This window comes from Poecilia reticulata, linkage group LG2 (assembly GCF_000633615.1).
Source record: "Poecilia reticulata strain Guanapo linkage group LG2, Guppy_female_1.0+MT, whole genome shotgun sequence".
NCBI lineage: Eukaryota > Metazoa > Chordata > Actinopteri > Cyprinodontiformes > Poeciliidae > Poecilia > Poecilia reticulata.
In genome coordinates this window covers 41,705,096-41,718,508 of record NC_024332.1, presented here as the reverse complement: position 1 = coordinate 41,718,508, position 13,413 = coordinate 41,705,096, and the positions used below count along the sequence as shown (strand labels likewise).

The 13,413-nt window shown below is 41.6% G+C and overlaps 1 protein-coding gene across 1 annotated transcript in view; it reads right to left on the bottom strand.

Moving 5' to 3' along the window:
• The window catches only part of ttn.2 (titin, tandem duplicate 2), a 228,210-nt gene that overhangs the window by 51,295 nt on the left and 163,502 nt on the right, over window positions 1-13,413 (bottom strand). The window contains exons 189-204 of the mRNA XM_017309405.1: window positions 12,303-12,990; window positions 11,119-11,383; window positions 10,707-11,033; window positions 9,235-9,519; window positions 8,035-8,334; window positions 7,650-7,952; window positions 6,490-6,765; window positions 6,099-6,398; window positions 5,330-5,632; window positions 4,435-4,734; window positions 4,067-4,354; window positions 3,378-3,680; window positions 2,419-2,721; window positions 2,029-2,334; window positions 1,262-1,549; window positions 216-506 (exon numbers count right to left, since the gene is read on the bottom strand). Of these exons, the coding sequence (XP_017164894.1) occupies window positions 216-506; window positions 1,262-1,549; window positions 2,029-2,334; window positions 2,419-2,721; window positions 3,378-3,680; window positions 4,067-4,354; window positions 4,435-4,734; window positions 5,330-5,632; window positions 6,099-6,398; window positions 6,490-6,765; window positions 7,650-7,952; window positions 8,035-8,334; window positions 9,235-9,519; window positions 10,707-11,033; window positions 11,119-11,383; window positions 12,303-12,990 (5,126 nt within the window). The remainder of the gene's footprint in view (window positions 1-215; window positions 507-1,261; window positions 1,550-2,028; window positions 2,335-2,418; window positions 2,722-3,377; window positions 3,681-4,066; window positions 4,355-4,434; window positions 4,735-5,329; window positions 5,633-6,098; window positions 6,399-6,489; window positions 6,766-7,649; window positions 7,953-8,034; window positions 8,335-9,234; window positions 9,520-10,706; window positions 11,034-11,118; window positions 11,384-12,302; window positions 12,991-13,413) is intronic.

The window sequence follows — 13,413 nt, the reverse complement described above, 5'->3', positions numbered from 1 at the left end:
CTCCGCTGGGGTTGCTAKATAACAGCAACCCCAAAATGGAAGTATAAAAATGTCAAAATGTGAATTTTGTATTATACGTCCCCCCTTTAATGGCTTAATTATCCTTTAAAATACTAAAGTTAATTCCACCTCCAAATTTTTAATGTACGTTTCTGATTTAATAATTTTGGATTCAGTGGGTCGACTTTAATCTCTGAAGTATAATAAATCGCTACCTGAGGCCCGGACGCTGCCTGCCGTCTCGCAGCCCTCTCCGATGCCGTAAGCGTTTTCAGCCAGAACTCTGAAGCAGTATGCTTGACCCGGCTCCAGATTGGTGATCCTGAAGGAGGTCTTGTGGCACTCGGCGGAGACGCAGGTCCACGCCTTCCTCTCAGCCAAACGTTTCTCCACAAYGTAGCTTTTCACTGGACTTCCACCATCGATCAGCGGCGGCTCCCAGCTTATCCAGGCGTGGGTCCTGGAGGTCTCCTTCACAGTCAGGTTAGCAGGTGGTCCAGGTGAGTCTGAGGGGGAGGAGCAGCAGAAAACTTTAGTCAATTGGTCAGGGTATCAAAGAACARATAGAAAGGTAAATGGTAATTTTAATTTACATTAGGCTACATGCATTAAACAAGCACAACATTATGACCACTTGATTTGATTTCAWGAAGGCTCCTCCTTACAACTTGCCGTAATTAAAGGATCTGTTATCTGACGTCTTGGTGTCAGATAAAAATAAACACACCTTCAGGGATCTAGTACAAAAGCACAAAATATTGTCTAATACTTTTGTCTGGTTTCTAGTGGACTTGAAATAAAACAAAACTAACTTACAAGTAACTTTTTAACTAATTAAAAGGAGGTTGTTTTCAGTCAATAATTCTTTAATGCTGAAAAAGAAAGTTCTAGTTTTACTGGCGGATTATTTCACTTTTAACAAGGTATCTTGTTGACCTTGTCAAATAATCTGCCTGTAGATCTAGAAGTTTTTTTATAAATATAATATTCCTATATCTTGATGAAAAGATATTAAGTTAGTTTGTTTTATTTCAAGTGATATATTTGCACTAGAAACTAGACAAAAATACTTCAGAAAAGTTTGTGTCTTTGTAGTGTAATCATATTTGTTGAAGCTTAACATAAATGTGTTTCTATAACTGMTCTTTTTGTTTTTAACAACAGTTCAAAACAAATTCAGGTTTATATTTATTCACTGTAATGCAACGCCTCTGATTAAACCTTAACTGTTTGCAGTCTGTGTACTCAGACAAATCCTTACCGAGGACTTTAACGATAATGGTGTAGCTCTTGGATCCACTGCTGTTCTCCAGAGACAGGACATATTTGCCTGCATCATATCTGTTAATGTCCTCAATCATTAGCAGAGTGTCCCACTCAGATGTCTTGATCAGCAGGCCCTGCCTGTCYTTCAGGTTGGCGTCCACCTTCGTCCATGTCACCTTGGGCGCCGGGCGTCCCCTCAGCGGGACGTACAGCCTCATGGTGATGCCGGCTCGCAGAACCAAAGCCTTCCTCAGATCAGCATCCAGCTCACCTTCAGGGGCAACTGCAGAGAGCCAGATTATYAAGATATGGTAGCTACCCAAMCTTTAAGCCATTTTACTGGACAATAAATTGTCCCAGAAATTGAACTATAATATTGTCATTTTAAACTAATATAATAATAACAATGGCTTGTAAACACAAATATACTCACTCAAAGATAAGAAAAAATTTCATTTCTAAAGAATTTTTAACACTGGGACTGGAAAACATTTTAAATATACAAAAGAAAAAACAAAAGAAGGATCCAAATGGATTCTTGTTTTAGTCTCTGTGACTAAARCTGGATTTCAAATTCAACTTAGTCAGGGAAACAGGCAAAGTATCAGGAAGTGCAAACTAACTACTTCGTACTGGGTGTCAAATGCTTCCAGTGTTTTTCAAAATGGCGGCTTTTCAATGATAGAGCTCATTTTAATTTATCATGTGATTAATGGACTTATTGCTTATTGTGGCAGGCCAACAATCATCTGATGAACATACTCAGGATGTCTTTGGCCGTGTGGTTTCCAGGAACCTCGCTGGGCTCACTGTAGCCAATCTTGTTGACGGCAGTGACTCTGAACTGGTACTCTGTGTTTTCCGTCAGGCTGGTCACCACGAATTTGGTGGCCTGGAGTTTCTTTGGGACATTGCACTTGGTCCACTCCTCGGCGTCGGCTCGCTTGCACTCCACCAGATATCCAATGATCTCACAGCCGCCATCGTAAGCTGGTTTGGTCCAGCTGAGGCTGATYGAATGCTTGGTGGAGTCCACCACCTTGGGGAACGCAGGAGGGCCAGGCGGATCTTAAGAATAACACAGAAAGCTTAGAAGTCTGACAAACATCAGGGATATTTTCAGTTACGTTTTTCTGCTAATCAGACACTCACAGACGGGGTCAACAGCCAGAGCGGCGTTGGASGGATCGCTAGGTTTGCCCAGGCCGGCCTTGTTCAAGGCGATGACTCTGAACTCGTACTCTGAGCCCTCGGTCAGCTGAGCTGCCTTGATGGTTCTGTCGATGACGGGTCGGCGGTTAACCTTAGCCCAGGTCAACTCCGTGGCCTCACGCTTCTCCACCAGGTAACCCAGGATGGGAGCTTTGCCGTCATTGGCGGGGGCTTTCCAGCTGACTGTCATGGAGTYCTTGGTGATGTTGGTAATGACCGGTGGCTCACATGGCCCAGGAATATCTGATGGAAGAGATAAAGGCATGAGAGTCACACTGAAGACCAGGTTAACAAGCATCTCTGAACTGACACCTATTATGCGTCCTAGAACAGGTTAAGATGGTTTTATAGGTCATACAAAACRTGTCTTGTCACTTTAAATCCAAAAAAGCTGCTGCGGGTCACGCCCCTCCAACTCAACGTTTACACTCATATGTGAAAATGGCTACAAACCCATTCAATTCAAATTCAATTAAAACAATTTAAACTCCAAACAGAATTTAAATTAGATGTGCAATTATACAGTAGTACATATTTGAAAAGCAGAAATGGAGCCCCCTGCACAACCAACAAGAATGGAGCAAGTGGTTTCAAATAGTTCAAATGTCATATTTACTTGTTCAGAAATTTAAAAAGGTATTCATGCTGTAAGAAAAAACAAAATAGAGCTGTTAAGAGAGTATTTTAAACTTAAAATGAAGTTTAAAAGGCATCAAAAGACAAGCATCAGTCAGGAGGAGGGTATAGAAAATTGCCTTATATTTTACATATATTCCTCAACAATGGTGTTTCTGGGTTCAACTAAGACTTGCATTAAGACATTCATATATTTTCTTTGCAAAGTTTTTCAGATAAATGGTTTAACTCATACAAACAAAAATAGAAAAATGAATTCTCACCRTACGGGTTCTTCACGGTTACGGCGTCAGTCATGATGGCGTCTCCCACACCATACTGGTTCTCAGCACTCACTCTGAACTGGTACTCATGACCCTCGATGAGCTTTTCCACTGAGCAGTCGGTGTTGTGGCCGTGGATGTTAGCGGTCACCAGCGCCCAGTTGGCCCTGCTGGTTTCACGCTTCTCAAGAATGTAGTTGGTGATTTCAGATCCTCCATCTGCGTGTGGAGGCTCCCAGCGAACCTTCACACGGTCGGCAAACACTTTGGAGATTTTTATTGAGGCTGGAGGGCCGGGTTTGTCTGCAGAGCAGGAAGAAGAAAGGTTGAATTTCAAACATGACTGCATTTAAGGCTTGTTGAGCTTTTCAGTAGGGCTGGAACTAAGGATAATTTTAGTTATTGATTATTCTGACAATTAATCGGATAAAAAATGGCACATTTTGCAAATATTTGTACTTGCTTCTTTTATAATCCTAAACATGGATTTAATTTAATTAACTTCAGGYAAAATGATACGAAGTTCTTTTTAAAGGTAAGGGACCCCACAAACAGTTAACAACACTTCTGAAGGGTGTCAACATTAAAATCTTTATGAAGAACAAATAWTTGGAATTACACAACCCTAARGGAGCATTCAATAATCGATTAATCACACCATTCACGTCACTGTTTTTACTGCAGCTTACCCAGAACCTTGACCTTAATGGTGGCATACTTGCTACCACTCAGGTTTTCAGCGAGGATGGTGTAGTCTCCAGTCTCCTTCCTGGTGACTGAGTAGAGCTCCAGCAGATGAACGTGTTTCTTCTGCATCGCCTTCATTCCTTCTGCGATCACCAGTGGCGCACCGTCTCTCTTCCAGCTGACCTTAGGCAGGGGTTTGCCGTGAACCTCAGCGTCCAGGAAGACGTTGTCGCCTGCCTTCACCACAATGAGGCCCTTCATGTTGATGCCCAGTTCAACGCGAGGAGGAACTGTACAGGAGACAGAGGGAGGAAGTTCATGACCCGCCACTGGWTCTGATTTGTTCTTAACGGGTTGAGCAGAACCGTACCATTCTCAGCAATAACAGCAATGGGATCCGACACCTCAGACGGGAGGCTGACGTTGATGGCAGTCTTGGCAATGACTCTGAACTGGTACCTCTGACCCTCCTCCAGGCCCTGAACCACGTAGCTCTCGGTCTGGATGTTCATGCAGTTGGCGTTGCAGCAAGTCCATTTGTCCTCTGGCAGCTTAGTGTATTCCACATGGTAGCCAATCAGCTTGCTGCCGCCGTCATGTTTGGGACGGCTCCAGACCAATGAGACAGAGTTCTTGGTCACATCCATTGCTTCGGGTTTCCCTGGTGGGTCTGGGAGGAAAATAGAAGGGTTTCACAAGAGCAATGCTATCTAGTTTTGATCCTCTTCAATGTGCATTTTAAATGATGAATCTAAAGATAAACCAGACTTTTTTGGGTTATCCCTGCCCCAACTCTGTCGTACAAGACAGCATTTCGCTATTGATTTTAAACAATATGATGTTCAAGCTTTTCATTTTAAAGAAGTTTCTTTACTAAGGTGCCCATTTTACCTCATGAGCACCTGACCCCCAAAATATCTGAGCATGTCACTGAAAATATSCCAACATAAAATGGGATTCTTCTTCAAARAAGATCATAGRTCATCAGTTATATTTACTAAGAATAAGCATAAAAATAATCAACAATACTGAAGTAACTTAATGATCAATCTGGAAGAATATTTCATGTTAAAATGTATTATGCTACCAAAGTAGATTATAGGTTATAGTGAGAAAATATTTGTACAAATTTATATTGTATGAATATTATAGTCATATTCTCTACACAGCTTGATTTGAACTGAYGTTCTATTGAAATAAAAAATAATAACTTCTGGCCTTTTCTTTTTATAACTAGAAACTGAGGTAAGAACAGATGTACTTACCAACAGCAGTTCTGGCGGTGATGAAGTCGGTCTGTTTGCAGGGTTTTCCCTGTCCAGCCATGTTGTAGGCCGACACCCTGAAGGTGTACTCCAGGCCCTCGATGAGGCCGGTGCAGGTGTACTGCGTGGCTTTGACCACAGACTCGTTAGCCTTCACCCACAGCAGGCTGTTCCTCTCCTTCTTCTCTATGCAGAAACCAGTGATGGGGCTTCCACCATCGCTGCTGGGACGCTCCCAAGACAGAATGACAAAGTCCTTGTTGATCTTGTTGATCTGCAGGCTTCTGGGTTCACTTGGAGGATCTAGAAGAAAAAAAAAAAACAAACAAAATATTAACACATAACGTCACATCTGGAAAGGTAGGAAAGTTGAGCCAYCCCGTGTTGCTAGGAAAAAAACAAAAAAACATTTATTATGTGACCAAACCTCCTGGCTAAAGTGTTTAGTAGATATTTATTTCTTTTTAAAAAAGTTTTTCACTCTTGAAAATGAATTTAGTCTAGCATAAGTTTAATAGAAATTGACTTTAGACCACAATAGATATTTTCAATTTGGTTTATATATAGAGCTACAATATGAGGTCATAAAACAAAGAAATAAACTCAAAATTGTAACTTTGAGGTAAATTGAGCCATTTGACCATAAACTTACTACGAGGGTTGTAATTAACAATTACAYAAGTAATTGATTTATCAAATATTCCAATGATTAATTAGATAAAAAATGGTTCATCYTACCCCTATTCGTCTTATAATGAACAAAACTCACCAAACGGATATCTGGCAATCATCTTCTCAGAGTAGAGGGGCTCAGAGACGCCRGACTTGTTCTCAGCCCGGACCCTGAACCAGTACTCCTTTCCAGGTGTAAGTTTGGTCATTCGGAAGCTGGTCTTGGTGCAGGAAGYTGAAACGGTGATCCAGTCACCCTGGCTGATGTCACACTTCTCCACRATGTAGTTAGTGATGTGGCTGCCGCCATCTTCCTCCGGGGTGTTCCAGAGCAGCGTGCAAGCATCAATATCCAATTCTGAGATCTCCAGAGGGCCACTAGGAGGTCCAGGGATGTCTGAGAAACAGAGAGGACGTTGTTATTGATGAAATAATTTTAATATGTCAATGCTATGTTGTCAGAAGCAGTGATGGGTGCTTTAGCTGACCCTGGACGATGACTCTGAGGATCTGGTTGACCTTGCCGGTGCTGTTCTCGGCTGACAGGCTGAAGTAGCCGCTGTCCTTTCTGTTCACGTTCTTGATGATGAGGGTACAGGTTGTCAGAGTCTTTACGACCGACAGGCGGTCTGAGGTCAGTACGTCCTCGTTGCCCTGCTTCCACTTGCAGAAAGGAGCCGGTTTACCAGCCACGATGCCCTCGATCACCATTTTCGATCCGGCCCTCACCGTAACAATGTCGGGCATGATGATCTTTGGAGCCACTGAAAGCAAAGCAAATATTAAAGGTGAGCTATTAGGCTTCCTCTAACAGGTTTGGATGGGCTACACAAAACACGCTCATGACAGATTCTTAGATGATGGGATTTCAGTCTGCTTAGTTCYGCCTATTTTGAGCTCCTTTCAGATTGAGCTGATTAGAGCATCTGAAAATGAGAAACTGCTGGCCACGCCCCCTAACTCAAAAACAAAACAAAAAAATTTACTTAAATTATTTTTATCACGCTGTACTTTTTACTTTTACTTTAGTAACTTTATTCTGAAGTACTGTTACTCCTATTTGAGTAAAATTTCTGGAAATTTTACGGCATTAATCTGCTGCTGGCCATGTCCCCCAACGTTTACACTCATACATGAAAATGGCTGCAAACAGATGCAATAATACATCTTTGAAAAGCAGAAGTGGAGCCTCCTGCACAATCAACAAGATTGCAGTAAGTGGTTTCTGGATAGTAAGTCAACAGCCAAACATTTGTGTTTTCCAGCAGCCATTGTATAGAACATACAGCAGTAAAACCAGCTGATCAAATGTGCTGGAGCTCAGTTTTGTTGCTAGGTAATGGTTAGAACTCTGCCTGGGTTGTGAGGTAATGGGTTGGGTGTCGCTGGGGTTGCTAGGTGAGGAGCAGTGCCTGCAGATTTGTGACATTATATTCTGAAGGTTTTGAAATGGCTTGTTTTCCTGGCACCAAAAAACATATATTTTTTGCCAAGAAACATCTGGGTGGTTTATTTAAGCACTTGGGTTGCTTTTAGAAGCAGTAAAACCCCAAACAAAAGTACACAATTGTGTAAAGTACATCCCCTATAACAATTAAACCACTGTTCACAAGAACCTGTTATTTTGCAGTTAAGCTGATCTACTTACTGAGCTGCTCCTTGACCTCAAACACTCCCTCCGCCTCGCGGGCCAAGCTAACTCCAACMGAGTTCCTTGCTGCCACTCTGAACTTGTACTTTGTTCCTTCCTTCAGACCAACCACCACAATGGTCAGGTCYTTGACGACAGAGTAAGGTGTCCACTTGTCCTCGGGAGCTCCCTCTTCCTGGTAATCAACAACATAACCGTTGATCTTAGCTCCTCCGTCTCTGAGGGGCTTCAGCCAGCCCAACGTGGCGCTGTTCTTTGAGATCTCCAACACATCCATCTTCTTAGGTGGGTCCGGCTCACCTTGATTTAAAAGTTGGCAATTATTAGACAAAAATTAAATAAATAAATTAAATTCACATAATTTGTTGTAGGCTCTACTCACTTATAGGATCCACAGCCAGATAGGATCTGGGAGAATCCTGAGGAACTCCAATTCCGTATTTGTTGCATGCCATGACTCTGAAGTAGTACTCRATGCCTGGCGTCATGTTGGTCACCTTGAAGCTGGTTTTCTTCAGGTYCTCTGTGCATTTGGTCCAAGTCTTCCTATCCACTTCCCGTTTCTCCACAGTGTAATTAATAATGGGGCTGCCGCCATCATTTTCTGGAGGCAACCAGGAGAGCTGAGCGGTTGTTTTAGTTATGTCGGTAGCATCCAAGCCGCCAACTGGACCAGGAGTGTCTGGATAGAGATAGAAATAAATTTAGTTGATAAAGATCAGGTATATTTTATAGACAAGCTACAATGTGTCATCCCACGTCCAAGGTCCTTCCGCCTAGCTACCTGCTAGAGGGCAAAAAGCTACTCGCTGACGATTATTACCGTTGTCAAGTTGTCAACATACCATGCTAAAACTTAAACCTATGCATGACATATAAAAGAAAAAAGGACGCCATGGTTTCTGTGGATCAAACTGTCAACACTACAACAATTAGAAAATGTAATTGATAAAAAGGGAAGCAGGTCAGTTATGCTAGCTTGACTTTGACAACCTTAACATGTAGATGTGCTGTGGAATTTGGTGGGTCTTGGTTCCATTAAAAAGAAGAAAAAAATCCGACCCACACGCTGAACTCTCTGAAAAAACAACATGTTTAAATTAGTTAATCTAGAACTSCTGAGTTCAGACGATCACTTATTAATAATTGCAAAACAAACATAAAACCTAAAAACAAAAGAAGTATAACAGACTGAATGTTTTGTTCTTTGTGTTGGGAATGTTTGCGGTTTTTTTTTTGTATTGGATCCTGACAAGTGGAGTTGTTGTCATACTAACGTGTCTGTGTGTAGCGTAACCAACACAGAGAGCAAGAAAAAAGTGTCTTTGAGTTGTTTTTCAATGGTTTACTGCATTATTTTACCTTTGTTATCTGTGCTGAATTATTAATACCTACATCTCCAGATTTCATTTTAACAGAATTGTTCTATCATGACAACACAACTATGGATGGAAAGTAAAAAAATCCTCATTTTGTTCTTTTGTGTTTTGCGCAAGCGTGAAATTTCCAGATGTGAACAATAACATGCAATGAGTCTGTAAGACAAGCAAGTTTGAGCCTTTCAATGGCTTCCTGTTCTTACCAAGCACTTTGACTCGGACAAACACAGCTTTCTCTCCAGCYGAGTTGGACAGAGTCAGTGAATATTTCCCAGAGTCCTCTCTGGTGCTCTCAGGGATCACCAGGAAGCACATGGTGTCGACCTGGTCCACGTGACCTCGGCGTATGACGTTGTCCACACCCAGGCGCTTCCAGGTCACCTTGGGGGCCGGYCTTCCTCTGATCACAGCAAACAACCGGATGGGACACCCAGCCCTGACKGCGAGGCCTTTCCTCAAACTGGCATCCAGCTCAATTTCAGGGGCCTCTGTGGTCATGAAAGCACAAATAACGCTGTGAGCTCATGTAATGTCCTAAAAATGAGCTATTTTAGTACATGGGATCCTATGAAATTCACTTGATTTTTTCCCAAATTCCACTGTTTCTGTTTTAATTATTCTCAATTCCATTTATTCCATGAGAACCATATTTATTAACTGAGAAAGTATGTGAAAAAGATTAACAAATCAATAGCTGGAGMTACATTTCTTGTTTTTCTGTATCACAAATGAAACAGCTGCTGTGGTTTAACAGAAAATTGTTTTTATGAGGTGTTAAAAAGTGTTTCCATCTTGTTTTTTAAAGAACTCAAACATAATGCAAAAACACAAAATCTTAGTACACTTGAAATCAGATAAAACTAACTCAAAGGTAACTTTTCAGCAAGATATAGAAWTTTTTTTTAAGTTAATAATTCCTTAATATTGATTACTGGGAGATTATTTCACTTATAGCAAGACACTTTTTCATGTTACAAATTAAATAATCTGGCAGTAGAACTAGTTTTTTTTTCCATTAGGACACTATATCTTGCTGAAAAGTTACTTCTAAGAGTTTTATTTTACTAAGATATTTGTACTAAAAAGTGGACCAAGAATACTTATGTTTTTGCAATGTATGTGCAAAACAATGAATCTTGTTTTTAACATAAAATTTACCTTTTAAAATTGCTTTAGAGTTGAAGTCTGAAATATTTATCAAATTAAAATAAAAATTTTGTAAAAAATGTGCACACTTCCATAATGATCTGGAMCTTTTTTTCTTTCCATCTGTCACAGGAATCTCCACTGAAGTAATGATTGTTAGTTGTTTTATTTTGAGCTGTTTGCGTTGCTTTACCAAAAATGTTTGTTTCATTCTTTTCCAAAATGAATATATGATTCAATAATCAGCTTCAGCTGCCGCTTCTACTGATTTATTTAAATGTTACAGATTTAGTAGACATGACCAACTGCAGCTAGCTAAATAGCTTCTTTATGAATAGTCGTCTAATTCTTGCACTTCCATTCGACCATGTGCTGACAAAAATTACAGAAARGTTTTCTGTCATTTTCATAAAACTCGCTATTATCCGCCAGTTCTATGTTTTATTGTGGATTACATTTTGTTTGTTAATTTCCACATTTCTGTCCGAGTTTTCTGAATTCATGGGGCCTTTTAAGTGCATAGACTCACCAAGGATCTCCTTGGGAGACACTGCCTCCTTCAGGTAGGCATGRCGACCCCAYCCCACCTGGTTTTGGGCGGAGACTTTAAAYTCATACTCCTGTTTCTCATCCAGCTGGCCGATAGTGAACTCTGTGATCACCAGCGGGCCACGGGTATCGATTCTCTTCCAGCCCTCTGAGGGTTTCTCTGGGTCGGCGTCGCTCTTCAGCCTCAAGTCCAGGCTGTAGTTAATAATGGTGGCGCCGCCATCRTACACGGGTTTAGACCAGGACAGGGTAATGGAGGTCTTTGTGCTGTCAGAAACCTTCAGGCATGCTGGTGGTCCAGGTGGTTCTGAAGGTAGAGGTGAAAATATAAGACAGTGATGAATGGAAAAGCAAGAGGAGAGATTCCAGACTGAAAGTTGAGCTGAACTCACCAATAGGATCTTTGGCTGCAACAGGTCTGCAGGGTTTGCTTGGTTCTCCAAGGCCGACCTCGTTCTCTGCTTTCACTCTGAACTGGTATTCATGGTTTGGAATCAGGTTTCCCACTTTCATGCGTCTTTCAGAGATGGGGCTCTTTGTGCAAGCCACCCAGCGCACCGCCCGCTTCTCCTTCCTCTCMAGAATGTARCCAGTGATGGACTTTCCTCCATCGTTCTCAGGTGGAGTCCAGACCACAGTCATCTCCTCCTTACTGACCTGCATCACAAAAACAGCAAATGGTCCAGTGACCAAGGAACTCACTTCTACTAGGGATGCGAACAATTAATCAACTTACAATTTATTAAATTACAATTAGTTCCAGTGGAGTAACTAATATATCTGCTTAAACCTTCTTTTAGTGTTGYAGTTTGGGCTCCATCCAGCAGAGGGCATCGCTGGTCATACTTATGCGGAGCCAGTTGTAAGCGAAACAAACATGGCAGAGGGATACAAAAACGGGAAAGCTAATCGGTCCAAACAGAGTGCGGTGTGGGATACAAAATGCACTTTATGTGGTTTTGTTTTGAAATATAAATACCCGACAAGCTCCTCAAGTTGCTGCCTTAAGATTTTCAGCCTAGCTGGAGCAGCGTCAACATCTCGTTTAAAAATTATTGATGTACTACAAACACCAGGATGTGTTGTTAATAGAAAAGTGAAGGAGATAATGGAGAGAAATTATAACATGATGAAATACAACATGATGCCAATAAGCAAGGTTGACTTTGAGGGTTTTTYGCGAGTGAATGCACTTTATGGGGCAAAGTTTTAACATTCATTCAAGAGCAACAGACGGTTTTCTGAATTCCTTATGAATCTCTGTACATTTTATTCATTTCATCTTAAATTTTTTTATTTAGCAACTTAAGAGGCTTCTGTTTTGTTATACTTTATAAATATATCTAAGTTTACTAATGTACAGAAACCACGATTTTCTGTTTATTTGGTCAGTATTTAATATGGCTTTCACAAAATGTTAAAAGTCAATCATCCCTTTTAAAATTCAGCATATTATGAAAAATGTTGTCCTCTTGATACAGAAGAAAACTGAGTTTTTAAGATCAACTTATTAATTGATAACTTGCATCCCTAGTTTCTACAGCTACAACCTTTCCAAATCGAGACCTTATCTTACCTTAGTAACTTCGGGGGCGTCAGGGGGTCCAGGTCTGTTGAACTGAGTCTTGACAGTTACAGGCCTGCTTTCCATGGCGGGGCCAGTTCCCATCTTGTTCTCTGCTCTCACTCTGAAGATGTACTCATTRCCCTCCACCAGTCGGRTGATGTTACAGTAAGGAGTGACTACTGAGGCGGAGTATGTGGACCAGACCATTCTCCTGGTCTCACATTTCTCYAGAATGTAACTGTCCACTTCGCAGCCTCCGTCGTCCTCRGGACCGTCCCACACCACTCTGCATTTRTCAGCTCCGATGCCGGTGATCCTCAGGTTCCTCACTGGTCCCGGCACATCCAAGACGTTGACGTTTGCGTAGGCTGTGAAGGTGCCAGCTGTATTWGTGGCAGTGATGACATACTTGCCGGTGTCTGAGCGTCTGGACTTGGTCAAAAGAAATTTGGAATAATCGGAACCRGTTTCATAGCTCATTCTGGGATTGTCTCCCACAGCTTTGTCTTTTGTCCATTTGACTTCAGGCTGCGGTTTTCCTCTCAGGGCAGCCTCCATCCTGACCGACTCTCCAGCCTTCACTGTCACAGTTCCAGCTACCTTCAGGTCAATGACTGGCTTCTGGATCTCCTCCCTCACCACGATGTCAGGGATCTTTACCCATGCACTTTCTCCACCTTCATTCACAGTCTGGACCCTGAATAAAAAATACAAGACTTTTATTTTCAAAAACACTTGTTCAAGGTACTAGGGAAGAAATCACAAGAAAAAAAGTTACATTTCTCAGCAAAAACTAGGGCTGGACAATAAATTAATAATTTATATTGTGATCAAGACGCGATCAACACCAATGGAAAATACGTCTGATGACCAATGCAGAACCGCACAGCATTCTGGGGAATGTAGGCAGAGAAAAACCTCTAACCATTCAACCTCTTACTGCTAGCTTAGCATGGTCGGTGGCATTAACTAACTCACTCGATGTTGGCTAACCTAGCAACAACCTGTTGAGTAACATGCGGTTGCGTAGCAACAATCTGTTCAGAAACTTGTGGTTGCCTAGCAACAACTTGTTGAGTAACTTGTGCAGCAATAGTTTCATGTTTCACCATTGTGCCTT